General features: G+C 40.8%; 1 protein-coding gene across 5 annotated transcripts in view; it reads right to left on the bottom strand.

Annotated features, from left to right (window-relative positions):
* The window catches only part of pcnt (pericentrin), a 314,588-nt gene that overhangs the window by 66,969 nt on the left and 224,768 nt on the right, over window positions 1-22,851 (bottom strand). For all 5 annotated transcript variants that reach the window (XM_067988139.1, XM_067988140.1, XM_067988141.1 and 2 more), the window contains 6 exons: window positions 20,781-21,332; window positions 18,818-18,920; window positions 13,807-13,979; window positions 11,040-11,237; window positions 5,740-5,913; window positions 1,434-1,629 (listed from right to left, as the gene is read on the bottom strand). In XM_067988139.1, the coding sequence (XP_067844240.1) occupies window positions 1,434-1,629; window positions 5,740-5,913; window positions 11,040-11,237; window positions 13,807-13,979; window positions 18,818-18,920; window positions 20,781-21,332 (1,396 nt within the window). The remainder of the gene's footprint in view (window positions 1-1,433; window positions 1,630-5,739; window positions 5,914-11,039; window positions 11,238-13,806; window positions 13,980-18,817; window positions 18,921-20,780; window positions 21,333-22,851) is intronic.

The following is a 22,851-nucleotide window of genomic DNA, read 5'->3' as shown; positions in this document are numbered from 1 at the left end:
AAACGGGAAGACATTAATAAACTTGTAGAATGGGTGTGTAATTGGCAAATGAATTTCAATATAGATAAGTGTGAGATGGTATATTTTGGTAGGAAGAATAAGGAGGCCATATTCTCCTTGGAAATAAAAGTCTAAGTGGGGTAGAGGAGCAAAGGGATCTAGAGGTACAGATACACAAATCACTAAAATAGTGACATAGGTTATAAGGCCATAAATGCAAACCAAGCACTGGGGTTCATTTCTAGAGGGGTAGAATTGAAAAGCAGAGAAGTTATGTTAAACTTGTATAGAACCTTGGTTAGACCACACTTCGATTACTGTGAACAGTTCTGGTCTCCATATTATAAAAAGAATATAGAGGCACTGGAGAAGGTGCAAAAAAGATTTACTAGGATGATACCAGAACTGAGAGGTTATACCCATCAGAAAAAGATTGAACAGGCTGGGGCTTTTTTCTCTAGACTGAGGAGTGACCTGAGAGAGGTCTTTGAGATTATGAAAGGGTTTGATAGGGTAGACATAGAGAAGATGTTTCCACTTGTGGGGGCAACCAGAACTAGGGGCCATAAATATAAGATAGTCACTAATAAATCCAATAGGGATTCAGGAGAAACTTCTTTACCCAAAGAGTGGTTAGAATGTGGAACTTGCTACCATAAGGAGTAGTTGAGGCGAATAGCATAGATGCATTTAAGGGGAAGCTAGATAAGCACATGAGGGAGAAAGGAATAGAAGGGTATCCTGATAGGGTTAGATGAAGTAGGGAGGGAGGAGGCTCGTGTGGAGCACAAACACCGGCACAGACCTGTTGGGCCGAATAGCCTGTGTCTGTGCTGTACATTCTAAGTAAGGCATCAACGGAGACTAGCGATCTCTGTGCCCATCTTTTCTGAGGATCCATAATACTGTGTTAAAGTGTCTTAAGAGCTTATGTGCAAATTGAAGCTCTTGCAAGTTTGGAAGGATACAAGCATGCTGGAAAACTGGCATTTAGAAGTGCATGCGAGACCAGAGACTTTTTCCAGTTTCCCAGAAAATTCATGATCGATACTAACATGCTAGGGTTAGATAACGTCACTGGTTCTAAAATGTACTCGAGACATTAATTTGTTAAACAGCAGGTTAGTATACACACACAGTACTAACACTTAAACATCCCGTTCACTGCATCCAGCTATGGAAAGCTGTGAGAAAGTAAAAGTAGGGAGGTGCAAGTATTGTTTGCTACCCCACCTAGCAGAAACCTAAGGTAATAAAGACAGAACTGAATCAGCACTTTACCAGTATTTGAATTTTTGGTAACCGTTCTGGAAAGCTACCTGAGTTAAATATTCAGAACTCTGATCTTTACTTGATGAGTGCTGGCCGTATAAAACCTCAGTAACTCCAGTTTCTGTGATTGTCAACCCCAACATCCTCCAACTCTGCAATACCTTGTCTACGAAGCGGTCGCTCCTGCTTCTTGGCCTGCTCCTCTGCACTGGTAAGGGTATCCTGCAGCTGCTGCAGTTTCTCCTGGTGCTGAAGGTGCGCAATGCGGAGCTGTGAACGGAGGTCCTGCACCTCTGATAACAAGCTGTTTCTGTCCACAGATAGGAGGTCTTCCAGGGCTGACTTCTGCTGCTGCTCCTAAACAATGAAAGTTAAGAGAAACAAATATACTTCTGTGAAATGTCTGCATTCTTTGAAAAATGGCTGATCCTCCATAAGGAGAAAGCCATGGGTTACTCCATTATTGCTTTTGCATAGAGCCGGTACGGACTCGATGGGCCGAATGGCCTCCTTCCGTGCTGTAACTTCTATGATTCTATTTGCAGTAGCCATGTGAGTCCTATTATTTCTCCATATGCTGCATACAAGGTTTTCCTGGAACTGCACGGAGTTTCTGTCTGGGTAACAAGGTCAGGTCCCCTCTATCATTTCAACTCAGCACCCAATGTATCCTTCACTCCCTCATCCATATGACTGGACGGTATTAATAAGGAATTACTCTGACCATCAAAACATGTAGAGCTGTATAGCACTCCCAGCATATGTATCAGCAAGTACTGCAATATGTACTCTACATTGTATCATGCCCTGAGAAAGCATGTGAATTCTTGTACAATAAAATACAACAAAGTAAAAGGGGAAGGGAGACACAGAGACTGGACTCATCAATAAAGCAATTACACAACTAGTGGCAAGCTTGGAATATGAGAGCATGTGTGTGTATGTGAGACAAAGAGAGAGAATGAAAGGGTGGCAGCATAAGTATGAGGGAAATTGAGACAAACAGATAGATGATGAGGTGAAGTAGTTTTAAATGCAAACTCACAAGCACAGGGAAACTGGAGAATAGGTGAGAAGATGCCCAGTCAACTCATTGAATCAGATGATCAGCCTGCACCCCCTACAGTCAAGCAGACTACAGAAGGACAATGAGTGAAGTTAAATGTTACAGACGCAATAAGGTGGGACAAAAAGCAGCAAATTGCTGCGATTAAAGACGGCCCACAGCACACTCCGGGAGACCTAATGCAGAGTGTGGTAAGGGAAGGTGTGCAGTGATTCAAGATGCAGGGGATATGGCACTATTCATATGCCCTGTCACTGTGGCCATGTGGCAAATTAAAAGCTTGCGTAACATGGGGTGGAGTCCAATGTTAGTACATCCACATCTAGTGTGAAATGAAGGGCAGAACAGGCCACAATAATGGTTTTTGTTGTGTGTGTGTGTGTGTGTGGCAGGGTGGGGAACACAGTTAGATGTATGCCTACCCAAGGTTTGACTACAATATCCTATGTGGACAGCAGTAAAACTAGGAGTTTCAGTTAAGATTTTGTTAGAATGATTTGGATGATGGTGCTTACTTAAAAAGGAGGCTAGTATTGAAAAGAGTGTAGTCAGCTCATGGCATTGAACAAAGGTACAAATTTCAACAACTTGAACAGAGCTCAGGGCCTGATCTGTCTACAGGCCATGGGTCTATTGTGTCAAATCCAAGTACAGAAAAGGGTATGGAGTCGGCCATAGAATGCCACTTGGTATATGACTGGTCAGGGAAGCCTAGGTGTGCAAGGTCAGTAGGACTGGGGGAGGATCAGCAAGTTGACCTCAAACAAAGACTGTGAAGGTGGATGGAGAGCAGTGACCTTGCAGTACAGTCAGAATTTACAGGGTCATCTAATCCTGAAAACATGTTATTGGTCCATTGGGGACACTTGATGTGGCATAATATCTGTACAAACACATGAAGTAGCCTTGTGTCTTGCCTGTTCAAGGAATGCAAAGAGCCACACAGCTCATTTGTTAGCTGGGAGCAGGATGAGCTTCTCACAGGGTGCAACTGCTTAAGTTGGGAAGTACTTATAATCGACACACAATGGGCTAAACATTATGGTGTGTTAGGCTATCGTCATAATGTACATTTTTGACCCTTAGTTTCCCTGAGACCAACTTTTTAACAAAATGGTTTCAGCTCTTACTGCTGCTGAAATAAACACTTATGGGAATAAAGCTATTCGGATATCTGGATTATTGTAATATAACCATATACTATGAAACAATTTTAGATAAAATTTAAAAATATAATCTTCTGCTGGCACTGTCATCTCCTCTCTTTGCATTTACTTCCAGCATGTTTTCTTACTCTATCTACTTCTATTTAAATTTAATTTTACCTCAGTTCTAACTAATACACTTCATTCTAATTATTGTATGAGGAACATAGCAACAAGAGTAGGCCATTCAGCCCCTCAAGCCATTCTATTAGACCATAGGCAATCTGCACCTCAACTCCATTCACTTGCCTTAAGCTCCATATCCTTTGATACCCTTACCTAACAAAAATCTACCAATCTCAGTCTTGAAAATTTCAACTGATCCAAAATTTTGGGGGAGAGTTCCAGATTTACACTACCCTTTGTGTGAAAAAAAGTGCTTCCTGATTTCACTCCTAAATGGCATAGCTCTAATTTTATTATGTATTGCGCTCTCATTTTAAAAACGATTCTGAGCCAGTTTTCTATTTTCTATTTTGGAAGGAGCTGAGGAGAAAAAAGTGACTTTTGGTCAGCTGAATACCTGGTCCAAAGACCATTTTTTAGCCAATCGAGTACCAGAATGTAAAAAATTGACATGATTTTTCTGGCAGGCTTTACACATTAAACCAGCAAGTGTTGCCACAAGGCAGCTTATCTCAACCTGTATGGACTGATGGTGCTGTGGATAACTTGGCTTCAACACCAGAAGGATCAAAATCTTGCCCTTTCCCTCCCACTTGGATGGCGGCCTATTCCCTTGTCGTTGGAGAGTTAACAAAATTAGGAAGAAACAGATAATATTATTAGCCCTTCTGATTGCTGCTCACCTCATTGTATTCTGCATCATCCAGGTCCTTGTAATAGGGAGGGAGGGCATCATTGCTGTATGACATTTTGACTTTTGAACCTTTCCATTGCTGCTCTACCCACTCTTCAACAATGTCCTGTTTGTGGTTTTTCATTGTACTCATCTCTCATTTTTCCTACTTTGCCCTGCTTTCCTTTACTATTTATGATGAGCTGGCTGCAGTGAAGCACACACCGCTTCTGTGACATCACAATGACAAAGTGACAGGACAGGACAAGCCAGCTTCAACTTTCTTAGGCTAAAATAAAAACTCAATTCATTTTTGAAACTGACTACAATTGTGATAAATAGAAATACAGGAACATCACATTTACCAGAATTTATTAGAAATTGCCACTCCAGGAGCTTTATGAGATCTTAACAGTCAGCCATAAGATTTTAGCTCAGTGATGATCAAATCATGCTCGAGAACACGGGGGTGAATTTCTTCAGACGTTCTCCCGCTGCGCCATTGTAACATCGTCGGAAACCCTGTTTATATTTGTAAATAGGCTTCCCGCTGAACTTAAGGCTGCGCAGCAGGAGAAGCATCAAGAAATTGACCCCCTGTGTTTCCAAGCTCCCCTGATAGCTGAGTTGGTAAAGTCAACATGTAAGCAGCCCCAAGGTCCCAGGTTTGATTCCTCGTCTGTGCTGAGTTAACTGACCTCAGCCAGGGCATCAATAGAGGCACTAAAAATTGTTTCAATACCCAGGCTAAAGGATTGGAAAAAAAAAAAATCAGCCAGGGCTCCTGCTTTTGATTGCTATCGCCAGTGACTCATGCTAGAAGCAGTGGATGTGTGGATAAGGACAGCTTCAAGTTTAGCTGCGATTCTTAGCAGTCCAATAAGCCTGCCTACACTCACAGTCTAGGGTTGACATTTGAGTAAGAGCCTGAAGGGCAACCAGCATCTTCAATTTAATGCCGATTATCCACCATATTCAATATTTCAAATACAATCTAAAACCAGGAAGGGAAGAGTACTTTTCAATTGCCACTTGTTGACTTCAACAAGCTGAGTTTTTTTTTACAGCAGAATGCTTCCAACAACCTACAGAGGCAAAGAGTTTCTGAACCAACTTGAATTTTCATTGTTCTTGCAAAACTGCATTCATAGGTTAACCTCAAACTCTGGTTAATATCAACCTTCTCCACTGCCAAATAAAAATGATCTCACAATGGCTTCACCACATCTGCACTGGCTTATAAATTAGCTTATACTTTTATAGGTTAAATTTGCTAAAGTTTTGGAGTCCATCAAAAATGCCCTATATTGTGAGATTTACCGTACCCTTGAGGATTTTTTTCAGAAGGCCCACTGTTGCTCCCACTACAGATAGAACTGGTGTGTGTCAGTATTTACCTGCTCTTTAAGAATGCGCTCAAGTAGCTCAGGTAGGGAGTTCTTGCCTCCTGTGGTCTGGTTCTGGATGTATGAACGAAATTCAGCCAAGAGCGAGCTTTGTTCCTGGTTGAAGACTGCCTGCACAGCGAGCAGTAATTCCCCTCTCCAATCAGTTCTTCTACCTATAGAATCCTGTAAAAGCAAAAAAGGTAGGAAACGAAGTCAAGACTTCTGAAAATAATGATTATAACCCCAGGTTCATATGATTTTCCTGTTTGTTCAACAAATGTTTTACGTAAATGAAGATTGAATAATGCTCAGAGTGAGAAGGACCATGCCAAAGGTAGGTAATTTATCATGCATACACTGTCCCAATTGTGACATTCAGACACATCTTTTCCCACCTGACATACACTCAAAAATACAGAAGTCCCACCGGCTCATATTCATAACTTCAGTTCCCCACAGTAATTCGTGGGTATATCAGCACAAGAGTGCTTCACTGTATTAAAGTATTTTGTAGGCATTGTTTGTTTGAAGTGGCTAATCACTGCAGGCTTTCTAATTGTTCCTTGACAGAAAGTTTGATGTACATTTGATCGTACTGCAGTCGGGCCCACTTAATGAGAATAAAATCTCCATGCACAAATAGAGGACAGAGGGTAATTTAAATAAATGATGACTTTGACAAATAATTTTATTCACAACTGTTCTATTGTTTTTCCATTTTAACTGTTGTATTAAGTTTAGCAAGCTAACAATGGTATGCACACTGGATTGCAATTACAGTACAGTAAAACGGTCACAGTTGTTATGGATAACTGAAAGTGTATTTATGTAATTTGCTTCATTCCAATATACACATTATATTACAGCACAATAAATCTTCAACAAAAAAGGCTGAACAACCAGACTGTTTAGCGATTTCATTCTGGCACACTGGGAAACATTCGGTCCATTCAGCATCGCAATTACTTTCAGCTTATTAGCAAGAGAAAGAAACTTCTTTAGAGGTAGCATTGATATTTTTCACAGAAACGGAAACAGTGTTTCTGCCACAGTTTGTTGCCAAAGCATGAGTTAAGTTATAAACATCACAAAGCTTTAGCATGAGTATGGTGTTTTTCACACCTGAAAAAAAGCGCTCGTCACAGTGATTGCCAAAAGTGCTTTAGGCCCTAGTGCCTAATGAAGTGGTAAAGACTCTGAAACATCACTGAATTGGTTACTAGGTAATTTTCACATCTAGACAAAAACACTTGTAAAAAGAATAACATATTGATTGGTAATAAGGGCTTAACAGATTGGCTTTAGTGAGGAAGTACAATGCTGAAATGAATAAATCCAGACTTTTTCGATTCATTGAAACGTTTTATTCATTTACCAAGGACAGCTATCATTGCAAATGATAGGAAAAGGATTTGTGCATGGAGATTTTATTCTCATTAAGTGGGCCTGACTGCAGTACAATCAAATGTGCATCAAACTTTCTGTCAAGGAACAATTAGAAAGCCTGCAGTGATTAGCCACTTCAAACAAACAATGCCTACAAAATACTTTAATACAGTGAAGCACTCTTGTGCTGATATACCCACGAATTACTGTGGGGAACTGAAGTTATGAATATGAGCCAGTGGGACTTCTGTATTTTTGAGTGTATGTCAGGAGGGAAAAGATGTGTCTGAATGTCACAATTGGGACAGTGTATGCATAATGTTAAATTACCTACCTTTGGCATGGTCCTTCTCACTCTGAGCATTATTCAATCTTCATTTACGTAAAACATATGTTGAACAAACAGGAAAAATCACAGGATGTTTAAGACACTGACATTCTAACAGTTAGCCATGCAATGGCACCCAATACACGCTACGAAGAAGTACTTCCTGAATTTCAGCTCAGTATGTTTTGAAGTGGAAGTTAAGTAATCATGTGTAATATTTGATAAGCTCTAAGTGCTGCAAGAAAACTGACAGATGAGAGGCAGTGTCACACATGTAGGCCGAAAGACATACAAAAGGATGTACTACAGTAATAGATGGGTATAACTGACCTAATTTCTTTTGAGAAACATACACACATAGGATTAGGAACAGGAGTAGGCCAGTCAGCCCCTCGAGCCTGTTCCGCCATTCACTTCGATCATGGCTGATTCACCTTGGTTCTATAACCTTAAAACCCTTGCCTAACAAAAATCTATCAATCTCAGTTTTGACATTTTCAATTGACCCCCAGCCTCAACAGCTTTTTGGGAGAGAGAGTTCCACTTCCCTTTGTGTGAAGAAGTACTTTCTGATTTCACCCCTGAATGACTTAGCTCTAATTTTAAGGTTATGCCCCCTTGTTCTGAACTCTCCCACCAGAAGAAATAGTTTTGTTCTATCCACCCTATCAAATCCTTTAATCATCTTAAGCACTTCAATTAGATCACCCCTTAATGGTCTATACTCAAGGGAATACAAGCCTAGTCTATGCAACCTGTCCTAGTAGTTTAATCAATTTAGCCCTGGTATCATTCTAGTGAATCTGCGCTTCACCCATTCCAAGACCAAAATATCCTTCCTGAGGAGCGGTGCCCAGAACTGAATGCAGTCTCCAGATGGGATCTAACCAGAGCTCTCTACAGCTGGAACATAACTTCCTCCCTTTTGTATTCAGCCCTCTTGAGATAAGATGTGGAGATGCCGGTGATGGACTGGGGTTGACAATTGTAAACAATTTTACAACACCAAGTTATAGTCCAGCAATTTTATTTTAAATTCACAAGCTTTCGGAGATTTTCTCCTTCCTCAGGCAAACATTTGCCTGAGGAAGGAGAAAATCTCCGAAAGCTTGTGAATTTAAAATAAAATTGCTGGACTATAACTTGGTGTTGTAAAATTGTTTACTCTTGAGATAAAGCATTCAATTAGCCTTTTAAATTATATTTTGTACCTCTCCAATGGATTTTTGTGATTTCTGTACTTGGACCCCTAATTCTCTCTGCTCATCCACAGTTCCTAGCTTCAACATTTAAACAATACTCTGATCTATCTTTCTTGGGTCCAAAGTGGATGACCTCACACTTCCCCATATTGAACTCCATCTACCACAGTTTTGCCCACTCACGTAATCTATCACTGTCTCTCCACAACTTTCTGCTCCCATCTACACTATTTACTGTGCCATCTAACTTAGTGTCATCAGAAAACTTAGATATGCGACTCTCTATTCCTTCATCCAAGTCATTTATAAATATAGTGAAAAGCTGAGGCCCCGTACAGATTCCTGGGGGACACCACTAGTCACATCCTGCCAATTTGAGTACATACCCATTACCCTACTCTCTGTCTCTTATGTGGAACCTTGTCAATGCCTTCTGGAAGTCCATATAAATACCATCCATAGACACTACCTTATCTACGTTAGTTACCTCCTCAAAAAATTAAACTAGGTTCGTTAGAAATGACTTACCCTTTACAAATCCACACTGGCTCTCTCTGATCAGTTCATATTTATCTAAGTGCTCAGTCACTCTGTCCCTAATAATAGATTTTAGTAACTTCCACAATTGACCTTAGACTAATAGGCCTATAATTTCCTAGTTTATCTCTCTTACCCTTCTTAAATAATAGTGACATTGGCAATTTTCCAATCCAAGGAGACAATTCCTGAATCAAGAGAGTTGCCTGGGGTGGAAACCATCAGGACCTGGAGATTTATCTAACTTTAATAACATTAGTTTCACCATCACCAATGTTTAATTTATATTAAATCTAGTAAGTTCCTCCCCTTGATTTATTTTTAGTTTTCCTTGTATCTCTGGTATTTTATCCTCATCCTCTGATGTGACGACTGATACAAAGTATTTAGTAAGTCTGCCATTTCCTGATTTCCAATTACAGTATCACCTGAGTCTGTCTTTAAGGGGCCCACATTACTCTTAGCCATCCTCTTTCTCTTAATATATTTGTAAAAACCTTTAGTGCTGTCCTTGATATCCCTCACAAGCTTTTTCTCTTATTCCCTTTTTGCGGTTCTTACCACTTTCTTCGTTTCACTTTGCTGTTCTTTATCTCTCTCCCAATCCATGGGATCTCTACTGTTCTTTGCCTTTGTATAAGCCCTTTCTTTTAGTTTTATACGATCGCACTTCCCTTGTTGACCGAGGTTGTTTAATTACACTGGTAGAGCTCTTGCCCTTTAAGGCCATGTACGGGTCTTGTATTCTACCAAATATTTTTTTGAACACCTCCCCCTGTTCATCCATAGTTTTATCCATTAGTAGTTCTGCCCAGTCTATTGTGGTCAATTCCTGCCTCATCCCTCCAAAGTCAGCCTTACCTAAATTTAAAACCTTTGTTTGTGACTCACCCTCTCCCTCTCAAACCTAATATCGAATTCAATCATATTATGGTCACTGTTCCCTTACCGTTAGATTATAGACTATTTCAGGCTCATTACTGATTATTAAATCTAAGATGGCCTGATCTATTGTTGGTTCAAGAACACATTGTTCCAGAAAACTGTCCCGAACACACAAGAAATTCACAGCCTTTGGGACTCGAGCTGTTCTGCTTCCCCCGTCTGTGTGAAAATTAAAGTCTCCCATTATAACTGCTCTGTTTTCATAGAATCATAGAAATTTATGGCATAGGAGGCCGCCATTCGGCCCATCGTTTTTGCAAGCTTCTCTGATCTCCGCCTTTTTGTATCCTGCTACTTTATCACAGCTATCAGGAGGTCTATAAACAAGTCCCACCAAAGGAAGTTAGCTAAGATCCAATGAGGGGAAAAATGCAACATGTGGCAGTTTCTTTAAGAACTCTGCGCCACTGTGAAACTATTTGGTTACCACAAGACAGCAGAAATCCCTCTCTTCCACCAGAGTTCAAGTCTCACCATGGTAAGTTGTGAAAATGAATTCAATAAATATGGTAATTTGTGGCCCAGCGCCAGGAAATAACCATAAAAATTGCTAGATTTGTTAATATGGTTCATTAATGTCCTTCAGGGAAAAGAACCTACCACCCCTATCAGTCTGGGCACTGGAATGGAAAACTCCAGCTATGAGCCATGCCTATGTCAAAACAGAGTAATTATGTTTACCTAATTTCCAAATGTAGTACTGTGAAAAATAAAATTGTATTGTAAATACATATACACGTCCTCTGAATATACGCTTTGCACTTGTGAAAATGACATTTGTGGACCTCACCCCAATCAATAGACATTTAAATTGTACAGTGTTTTGTATGTGATGGGGAGGAGGGGCAGAGGTGTTCTCCACATCATGGTCCTATCAGGCACATCTCTTCACAATAGCTTCGTAAACTTACCTCATCACCCTTGTCTGTTGCCTTCGAAAGCAGGTCCTTTAATAGCTGAATTGTGTGAAGAAGTGCCTTTTTCTCTTGCTGCCATTCCTCCATCGTTTTGCTCGAGACAGAGACGGGCTGAGATCCAGGGCGAAGAAAAGGCCTTTCTGACAATGCTAGAACCCGACAGCCTTCCTCATGTACCCTCTTCAGCAATGCCTGATGGGGGAAGAAATGCAGTAGACTTCAACCTCCACCATTACAACATGCTGAACTACAATGAATGTTGGAAGCAGCCTTCAAATTCAACAACAAACATTAGACTCTTAGATGAAATTGTCATATAATTGGATAAAAAGTAATATAATAAAAGGTTAACTGATAACTTACATTGTGTCTATTATAAGGATTTTAAGGTTACATCACCAGCAGTAGAGATGACCCAATATTTCTAAAATTGGGATGTGCATTCTTTGACTTGTGTAAAAACTGAATTAGGGTTTTATAGTTCTGTTGGAACAGGAAAGGTTCCAACATTTGGCATGAAATAAACGTCAAATGTCTCTAAATGAAGTTCTATTAAGCAAGCATGCTGTCTATACTCTTCCAGCAGACTCGTCAGAAGCCTTTTACTGCAGGAGTACACAAACATAACTGGAAGCCCAATACCTGTGAGACCACTGATAATAAAAACAGCATAACCAGGCAGAATTCACTTAACCTCAAATAGTCAACTTGATCTCAACATTTCATTCTATTTGTGTGCAGCAGTCTGATGTCCTGAATTTATCAGACACCAACAGTGCTATTATTAGATGATCTATTTCCCTATCCTAATGTTATGTATATGGACTTTCAAAAGGCGTTTGATGAAGTACCACATAATAGATGTTAGCAATATTGAAGCCCACGCGATGAAAGAGGCAGTGGCACCATGGATATGAAACTGATTAAGAGACAGAAAGCGGAGGGTAGTGGTGAACGGTTGTATTTCAGACTGGAGGGAAGTATACAGTGGTGTTCCCCAGGGGTCAGGATTAGGACTACTGCTCTTTATGATATATATTAATTTCCTGGACTTGGGTATAGAGGACATATTTTCAGAGTCTGCAGATGACTCGAAACTCGAAAATGTTGTGAACAGTGAGGAGGACAGCAACAGACTTCAGGAGGACATAGGCAGACTGGTGAAATGGGCAGACACATGGCAGATGAAATTTAATGCAGAGAAGTGTGAAGTGATGTATTTTGGTGGGAAGAATGAGGAGCGGCAATATAAACTAAATGGTACAAGGGGTGCAGGAACAGAGAGACCTGGGGGGGGTATACGTACACAAATCTTTGAAGATGGCAGGACAGGTTGAGAAGATTGTTAAAAAAGCATATGGGATCCTTGGCTTTATAAACTGAGACTTAGAGTACAAAAACAAGGAAGTTATGGTAAACCGTTATAAATCACTGGTTAGGTCCCAGTTGGAGTCTTGTGTTCAATTCTGGGCACCAGAGTTTAGGAAGGATGTCAAGGCCTTAGAGACGGTGCAGAGGAGATTTACCGGAATGGTAAAGGGATGTGGGGCTTCAGGTACTAAAGAGGTGGAGAGACTAGAGAAGCTGGGGTTGTTCTCCTTAGAACAGAGAAAGTTAAGGGGAATTTAATAGAGGTGTTCAAAATAATAGGTTTTGATAGAGTAAATAAGGAGAAACTGTTTCCAGTGGCAGAAGGGTCAGTAATTAGAGGGCACAGATTTAAGGTGAATGGCAAAAGAACCAGAGAGGAGATAAAGAGAATTAAAAAAATATATATATTTTTTTAAAGTTGTAATGATCTGGAAGGGTGGTGGAAGCAGATTCAATAATAACTTTCAAAAGGGAATTGGATAAATACATGAAGGGGAAAAATTTGCTGGGCTATTTGGAAAGGGAATAGGACTAATTAGATAGCTCTTTCAAAGTGCCGGCACAGGCACGATGGGCTGAATGGCCTCCTTTTGTGTTGTATCATTCTATGATTCCTGCAGAAACATCAGGTGCAGAAATGCATGCACATCCAACAGGTGATGTCAGCAGGGCTTGTACAGCACACAATTTGTAAATCTATGGATCTGATTTTTGGCAAGAAAATAACAGGATATTTCAGGGGATTTTTGTTCCAAAATTTGGAAGCAAATTAATTTTGTTTTACTAATCCACCACTCAAAAAAAAATCCAGGAATTGATTTTAATGAACCTTGAATGTTATTTGTACTTTTTTTGGACTCATTAAGGTGAGGGTTATTACTACTGGGGAATGAAACTCTTCCCATTCCAGGTACCTAATGTCAACATCAGCACTTCCAAAGTGAAAAAACAAATTGAGAAGATGTTTTGAAGATGATGAAGATGGTCTTAAAAAAGATAAGGAAACTAAAGATTCTCTGCATTGTAAGGGATGAGGAGTGCTCACTGCCAATAAGCAAAAAGAACCAAGAGGTCAGCCAAGGAGAGCTGTCTTGATATGAATGAGAAGGGAAAATCATATCAATGCTATCAAACAAAAGGATTTCTAGTGGACTACATCCATAGCAATCCCCTCTTTAACCTAGGTCTTTCTCTGTGATATGTGAAGAAGGTAGATGAGGAAGGTCTAAATACTATTAATCACCAACACAATTACTTTACATTTCCTTATGCCATTTGAACACATCTCATTCTATTAATTTCTAATAAATTTTACATGACAATATCTCTGCATATTTGAATACTTCAACATATGCATTCCTACAGTTGTAAAGTAAAATTAAGCACAGACCTGTAGCTGTGGGGAAGGCACTTCCTCGCCACACAGATTGTGCTCCCTTGCAGGACTGTCCACATCTACCAATGCAATTCCACGCTGTTGTAGATATTCCACAAAATTACTGTCCAGTCGTTCTGTTGTTTCAAGCTCCTGATTTAGTTTCGCTCCTAGATCCAAACTTGCATCTGTGGAAGGAAATTTAAGCAATGCTTTTTCCCCCCCTTTGTTCACATCAAGGCTACAATTTTATTAATGTCCCAGCCCACCCAATTCTTACTGTGATAGTGAAAGGGTGTTTGCCAAAGAATGAAAACAGTTGACTACATACTATTCAAGGTTAAAAAAAGCAGCTTGGAATCCGAGCCCATCACAAGACCAAAGGTGAAGATTGCAAACATCATGGGTATCTGCCAAATTCTGGCAATTGTAGGTGTAAAACCACTGAATCTGACTTTTTCACTGAAATTCCAAGCATATTTTTGGGCAGAAGAAATTAGAGTTTCTCATCCTTCCTTGCATTTACTCAATGTCCAAAAACAATCTTACAGAACAGAACAGACCACGGGGTTTAAAAACCAGAGGGAAGACAGATAGTCATGAAAAAATGGCAAATAAATCAAACTACCGTGCTTGGTTATAACTCTAGTTATAGTGAGCCAATCCGATGATATAGGAAATTATCCAACCAAGAGCACAATTCTCTCTCTATCATCACACTGAGGATGGGCAATCCATTCACATCTCACCTTCATCCTAAGAATAAATCACACTGACAAAATGGTCATCAGATGTATCCCTAGGTAAGCTCATCTGCATCTCAAGTAGCCCACTGTGACATTTTGTAGTCCAGCACGGTACCAATGGGAAAAACACTTTGTGGGTTTCAATTTTAGTGTTGTTTCTATACGATGTTGCGGTACAGAAGTCAAATAATCATAGAAAGGTTACAGCAGGGAATGAGGCCATTCAGCCCATCGAGTCCACGCCAGCTCTATGCAAGACCAATCCAGCTTGTCCCACTCCCCCACCCTATCCCCGTAGCCCTGCAAATTTTTTCCTTTCAAGTACTTATCCAGTTCCCTTTTGAAAGCCATGACTGAATCTGCCTCCATCACCCCTCGGACAGTGCATTCCAGATCCTAACCACTCGCTGTGTAAAAAAGTTTTTCCTCGTGTCCTTTTGCTAATTACCTTAAATCTATGTCCTGTGGTTCTTGACCCTTCCGCCAATGGAAACAGTTTCTCTATCTATTCTGTCTGGACCCTTCATGATTTTGAATACCTCTATCAAATCTCCTCGCAGCCTTCCTGTTCCAAGAACAGCCCCAGCTTCTCCAGTCTATCCAAGTAACTAAAGTCCCTCATCCCTGGAATCATTCTAGTAAATTTCTTCTGCACCCTCCCTAAAGCCTTCACATCTTTCCTAAAGTGTGGTGCCCCAGAACTGGACACAATACTCCAGTTATGGCCAAACCCGGTGTTTTATAAAAGTTCATCATGGCTTCCATACTTTTGTACTCTATGCCTCTATTTATAAAGCCCAGGATCCCGTATGCTTTTTAACCGCTTTCTCAACCTGCCCTGCCACCTTCAACGAATTGTGCCCATATACCCCTAGATCTCTCTGTTCCTGTACCCCTTTTAGAATTGTGCCCTCTAGTTTATATTGCATTTCCTCATTCTTTCTACCGAAACGCATCACTTCACATTTTTCTGCGTTAAATTTCATATGCCATGTGTCCGCCCATTCCACCAGCCTGTCTATGTCCTCTTGAAGTCTATCACTATTCTCCTCACTGTTTACTACCCTTCCAACTTTTGTGTCATCTGCAAATTTTGAAATTGCGCCCTGTACACCCAAGTCCAAGTCATTAATATATATCAAGAAAAGCAGTGGTCCCAGCACTGACCCCTGGGGAACACCTCTAGTTCGATAAACAACCGTTCACCACGACTCTCTGTTTCCTGTCCCTTAGCCAATTCTGTATCCATGTTGCTACTGCCCCCTTTATTCCATGGGCCGCGATCTCGATGATAAGCCTATCGTGCGGCACTTTATCAACTGCCTTTTGGAAGTCCATATACACCACATCAACTGCATTGTCTTCATCTACCATCTCTGTTGCCTCATCAAAAAACTCTACCAAGTTAGTTAAACACGTTTTGCCTTTAACAAATCCATGCTGGCTTTCCCTAATCAATCCACACTCACCTAAGTGACTGTTCAATCTGTCCTGGATTATCGTTTCTAAAAGTTTCCCCACCACTGAGGTTAAACTGACTGGCCTATAGTTGCTGGGTTTATCCTTACACCCTCTTTTGAACAAGGGTGTAACATTTGCAATTCTCCAGTCCTCTGGTATCATCTGGTATCATCCCCGTGGAAGATTATGGCCAGTACCTCCGCAATTTCCACCCTTACTTCCTTCAGCAATCTAGGACGCATTCCATCCGGACTGGGTGACTTATCTACTTTAATTAGAGCCGGCCTTTCAACTACCTCTTCTTTATCAATCCTTAGCCCATCCAGTATCTCAACCATATCTTCCTTTACTGAGACTCTAGCAGCATCTTCCTCCTTGATAAAGACAGATGCAAAGTACTCATTTAGTACCTCGGCCATCCCCTCTGCCTCCATGAGGAGATCTCCTTTATGGTCCCTAATCGGCCCCACCCCTCCTCTTACTACCCGTTTACTGTTTACATGCCTGTTGAAGACTTTTGGATTCCCTTTTATGTTGGCCGCCAGTCTATTCTCATACTCTCTCTTTGCCCCTCTTATTTCCTTTTTCACTTCCTCTCTGAACTTTCTATATTCTGCCTGGTTCTCATTTGTGTTATCAACCTGATATATGTCATACGTCCCTTTTTTACGTTTCATCTTACTCACTATCTCTTTTGTCATCCAGGGAGCTCTGGCTTTAGTTGCCCTACCTTTCTATCTCGTGGGAATGTGCCTAGACTGTACCCGAACCAGTTTTGTCTGCCAATCTTTGATTCCAATTTATCCGAGTCAGATCTGTTCTCATCCCACTAAAATTGGCCCTCCTCCAATTGAGTATATTTACTTTAGAGTGGTCCGTGTCCTTTTCCATAGCTATTCTAAACCTTATGATACTATGATTGCTACTCCCTAAATGCTCCCCCACCTGAAACTTGCTCCACTTGGCCCACCTCAATCCCGAGAACCAAGTCCAGCATTGCTCCTCGTTCGGCTGGAAACATATTGGTTAAGAAAGTTATCCTGAACACATTTCAAAAATTCCTCCCCCTCTTTGCCCCTTATATTATTATTGTTATCCCAGTCTATATTAGAATAGTTGAAGTCCCCAGTTATCACTACTCTATAGTTCTTGCATCTCTCTGTAATTTCCCTGCAAATTTGCTCCTCTATATCCTTCCCACTAGTTGGTGGCCTATAGAATACACCCAGTCGTGTAATGGCATCTCTTTTATTTCTTAACTCTAACCAAATAGATTCTGCCCTTGACCCCTCCAGGACATCATCTCTCTCCAGTCCTGCAATATTCTCCTTAATCAATACTGCCACCTCCCTCCTTTCTTTCCCTCCCTATCTTTCCTCAACACCTTGTATCCAGAAATATTTAGTACCCAATCCTGCCCTTTTTTGAGCCAGGTCTCTGTTAAGTCCCTACTGTTGATTTATATATTTGACAGCATTCCCTATCCACCGATGAATTTCCTGTCAACATTTACAATAGGCTGAATAGCTACCACATGAACCCTGAATGGTGGCGCTTGACTCAAAACTATGAACAGACACATTTCCTGAAGGAAACCCTTCACAGACAATGGAGGTAGGGGAGATAACGGGAGATATTGTGAGTGGCGAAGGAATGGCACCGGCTGTTTGTTAGACTTGCCCTTGCCCATATACTCTCCATGAGCTTTCGTGCTGGAAGTTACTCTAAGTTAGAGACGCCCTCTAAATCTCAGACCTGTGTGAACAGAGCAGGCAACTGTGTGTCTCCTTAACCAAAGTGAAGAATCGTTAACGAGCAGCGCAGAGTCTGAACCAGGAAGTGTAGGTTAAAATAGTGAATTCAATGTCAAATCAGGTACAGAAAGAGAAATAAAGAGAGGGAACGAAAGGTCGGATTAAGAGAGAGAGAGAGAGAAAAAGTCAGAAAAAGAAAGTTTAAATAAAAAATTATTTAAATTTTTTAAATTAATAAAATCTTCAACAACAATTAAAACCTGAAGGAATGAGACTCCACACTTGTAGAAGTTAATTTTCAGTGCCAGAAAAGTTGTCTGGCAGTAATTAAGATTTATCATGTCGTTAAAAGGGTGCTTACCCTGGAATTACATTGAGTTACATTGAAACTACAGCACTGAAACAGGCCATTTGGCCCAACTGGTCTATGCTGGAGTTTATGCTCCATACGAGCCTCCTCCCTTCCCACCAGCATACCCTTCTATTCCTTTTTCCCCTCATGCACTTGTCTAATTTCCCTTTAAATGCATCTTTGCTATTTGCCTCAACTACTCCTTGTGTTAGCACATTCCACATTCTTACCACCCTTTGGGTAAAGAATGGACAAGCCCAAAACTTTTGTGGCGAGTTTAGTTCGTATCTACCACGCAAGTACAGGAACTTCAAGCCATTCAATACATTTGAATAGCGAATCAGATGGCGAGAATGCCGTTTTCATGAAGTTGATGGAGGGGCAGTGCATCTCAAACAGCAACTTCCCGATTTTCACATTTAATTGCGCGTGTGCGCTTGCTGGAGGTTGCTGTCCGATTTGCGCATAAATAACGGTGAGTGTTAGCCTCACCGTTATTTTCATAGTAAATTCTGGGCCAATGTAATTATCAAAGACCCAGTTCTCTTTCCATGCTCCCTTCCCATTTAAATGTCAGCTTTGTGCATGGGGGAAGAACATGCTCGTACATTGGTATGAATAGATGAGGAAGAATAACTGCTTCCAGTATGGAATATGAATTGTTTGTGGGAATGGGGAATATGTTCTACTTATGTTCTTTAGGGCATACTTACTGCTGCCACAGCCATCGCTTGTCCAGTCAGGGATTGACACTGTCGATGCTCTATCTTCCTGCAAGGCCGTCAATGTCAGTTCTAGTTTTATATCATTTTGTGCCTATATTCATATGGAGAAAAAACATGGATCATTAAGAATGTCCATCTTGCATCTCCAAAAGAAAAGTGACATTCCATTCATCCTAGTTTTAAATTTGTTAATCACGTTTTCCGATATATTGGGTGAGGCACTAAGCAGAAGAAGAAAAAACCACTACCACAACACATACTCTTTCATAGGAGATACAAATCATTTTACCCTACACACAGGATCATAGAAATTTCAGCCCATCATGCCTGTACTGGTGCTAGCTCCTCCAGTGCAGTGATTTAGTCTTATCCCATTTCCTGCCTCTGTCCCTGTATGTTTTAATATCTCTGTTCTGTTTAAAAGAGCAGTATCACTGTGGTAAGCACTTCTGCAGATGCAGAACATAAACTGCGAAAGAAGATAACTATAAATTTGGATCAATGATTCTTTTCTAATTTCTATTACTTTTCCAAGCTGAACAGGATATTTGCAGAACAGAATGCCTGCAAATGCACTTATAAAAATAAACAAATTAAAAACAGAATTTGAAATTACTAGCCATACAAGCAGCCTGCAGACAATTTAGAATCACAGAAAATTTATGGCACAGAAGGAGGCCATTCGGCCCATCGTGTCCACACCAGTCGAAAATGAGCCACCCAGCCTAATCCCACTTCTCAGCACTTGGTCCGTAGCCTTGTAGGTTACGGCACTTCAAGTGCATATCCAAGTACTTTTGAACTGTGACTAAGGTTTCTGCCTCTACCACCCTTTCAGGCAGCGAGTTCCAGACCCCAACCACCCTCTGGGTGAAAACATTTTCCTCAGCTCCCCTCTAATCCTTCTACCAATCACTTTAAATCTATGTCCCCTGGTTATTGACCTCTATGCTAAGAGAAATAGATCCTTCCTATCCACTCTATCTAGGCCCCTCAATTTTATACACCTCAATTAAATTACCCCTCAGTCTCCTCTGTTCCAAAGAAAACAACCCCAGCCTATCCAATCTTTTCTCATAGCTAAAATTCTCCAGTCCTGGCAACATCCTCGTAAATCTCCTCTGTACCCTCTCTAGTGCAATCACATCTTTCCTGTAATGTGGTGACGAGAACTGTATGCAAAATTAATCTGTGACCTAACCAGTGTTTTATACAGTTCTAGCATAACCTCCCTGCTCTTATATTCTATGCCTCGGCTAATAAAGGAAAGTATCCCTTATGCCTTCTTAACCGCCTTATCTACCTGTCCTGCTACCTTCAGGGATCTGTGATCATGCACTCCAAGGTTCCTCTCAGTATCCTCCCATTTATTGTGTACTCCCTTGCCTTGTTTGCCCTCCCCAAATGCATTACCTCACACTTTTCCGGATTGAATTCCATTTGCCACTTTTCTGCCCACCTGACCAGTCCATTGATATCTTCCTGCATTCTACAGCTTTCCTCCTCACGATCAACCACACGGCCAATTTTTGTATCATTAACTTAAACCAAGGTTTGTAGAGGATATCTAAAATGCTGGCCAGTGAGGTAGGAGTTGTATAATGCTGTGATGGTCACATCAAACATTGATATAATTCAGAAGTAATTGATTCGATCACAACGTTTCAAATAAAACAAACTGTTAATTGTATCCATATGATTTATAATCAATGTGTTAATTATATTCAGGTAGTGCGTTTCAATTGGGGACTCTCTTGTATCCATTTATATGGGAATTTATCTAGGGTGTGGAGTGGGTAATGTGGATCTCTGTGAATAAAGGTTTGGAAGCAACTGAAGACCAGACTCTAGTATTCTATCCTTCACCACCTGGCTATCCAATTTATAACACAAATGACTGCATTTTTAAAAAAAAGAATCAATGTTTTAAAACTGATTTTTTTCCTCTCACCTTCTCTGCATCAGAGGATTCTGTGAGTGAATGTGCATAATCAGATGGGGATGGAGAATGCCCTCGCTGTCTGTCCTTTGCAGAGTGAATGCTCCGGTTCTCTTCATCTGTGTCTCTTCCAAGTCCAGATGACCTGCTATGCATCATCTCCACATCTGCACTGTGCACACCACTGATTTCAGAAATCCTGATCGAGTGCAGTCCATTCATCCATTCCAGACTTTCCTCATACTTTCTCATCAGTTCTGGAGAACTCAACAAGCTCTCGTTGATAGTGTGATTGTAGGCAAATGGCTGATGCTCATCTTGACTAAGAGTCTGAGAAGTTTCTTTGTAATTTGAGGGACTGGCTTGTGGCTTATCTGCCTCCAAACTGGACAGTCGGCGTAATTCAAGTCCTTGCCTTCGACATTTCTCGCTCAGGTCTTCTACTTCTTTTGCCCGATTCGCTAGCTCCTCCTCTTGCTGCAATAAAGCTTCTTGCAGTTGGTTCACTTGAGTTTTCAGGTTGCGGGTGTGGGTCTCTAAGTCAGCAATGGTGCGGTCTTTCTCCTTCAAAAAGATATAGGAAGCAACCAATCAGAATCAGTTATTTAGAGAATTATGAAGCCTCTTCAAGAATTCAAAATTGAGGGTGTTATATGCTCCAGACCAAATTGAAGCATCTTTATGTTGTAATATAACTACAGCCACTAGAAGTTGCCACTGAGCCACCTTAATGTTCTATTGGTATAGAATCATAGAAAATAGGAGCAAGAGTAGGCCATTCGGCCCTGCTCCACCATTCAAAATGATCATGGCTGATCGTCCAACTCAGTACCCTGCTCCCGCTTTTTCCCCATATCTCTTGATCCCTTTAGCATTAAGTATCTAGCTGCAGACAGGTAAAACACCACAGAAGTTTTTCCTCAGTAAACTTTATACTTTAAAGGGTGGGGAGGGAGGGGGACCCACAATGCTGGAAATCTGAAATGCAAACTGAAAATGGTAGAATATATGGCATCTGTAAAAAGACAACAAAAAAAACATTTTGGTTGTAGACCCTTGTTCTGAGTTTGGCACTATTAGCTGAGTATAGATTCAAGGGGTGTAGTTCCTGAGTGCGAGTGTGAGTGTGTATCAGTGAGTTACAAGCTCAAAACAGGAAAGTGTAGATCCTGACCAACTACACACACGTCATTTGCGAATTTGCACTAACAAATATATGGATATGCTCGAGACAAGGTGGAAGGTTATTAGATTACCCACCTTTGGCATCATCTGCCTTATTCTCTGAACATCATTCATCCTTTCCAAACAATCACCATCAAGCAGGGAGAAAAATGAAAGGACACGGTCTCTTTAAGGCTTTTCTTCTTGCGATGAGACAAAGGATAGGAAATTTGCATGTGGAGGTCGAAGAATGAGGAAGGCCATACAAAAGGTAAGCTACCTAACATTCAAGTTCCACATTGAAGTGTTTTATATTAAAGCAATAAAAGAACAAAGAACTTATCATGTCTTCCTGACATCCCAAAGTACTTTACAACCAATGCATTACTTTTGAAGTGCAGTCACTGCTGCTATATGGGTACACGTGGTAGTCAATCTGCACACATCAAGGTCTCACACAAAGCAAATGAATGATTAACCAAATAGCGAGAGACTGTCTTAATAGGGTCTGGGGGTGGGGGAGGGTTAATGAAAAGAGAAACGACTTTGTTTTTCTGTTCAAAGTACTTCCATTTCCTTCCTCTGTCACTCTGGTGACACTTCTTATGGGGAAGCCTGATTGCCATCAAAGCATTTTCAATAACTTGATGGGAAGCAATAATTCTGTCTGGCCTGGGGGCCAATCGAGTCACCTAACCATCATTGGCTGAAAAACAGTTGTATACTCAACTGATAGAGGGTTTGGGTTTTCCAGGTTCTATTAGCTTCAGCCCAGCACCCACCCCAGGTGTTTAATACACCAACAGCCATTAAAGTCAATGGAGCTGGTCCAGGATGTCCACGACATAAACTTCTGACGAAAGAAGTGAAGATGCAAAACCTCAGCTTCCATGAGTAAAGTCAAGGAGATTTATCACAA

This window comes from Heptranchias perlo, chromosome 7 (assembly GCF_035084215.1).
Source record: "Heptranchias perlo isolate sHepPer1 chromosome 7, sHepPer1.hap1, whole genome shotgun sequence".
NCBI lineage: Eukaryota > Metazoa > Chordata > Chondrichthyes > Hexanchiformes > Hexanchidae > Heptranchias > Heptranchias perlo.
Note: the sequence above shows the minus strand (reverse complement) of the source record. Positions and strands in the feature narration are given on the sequence as shown.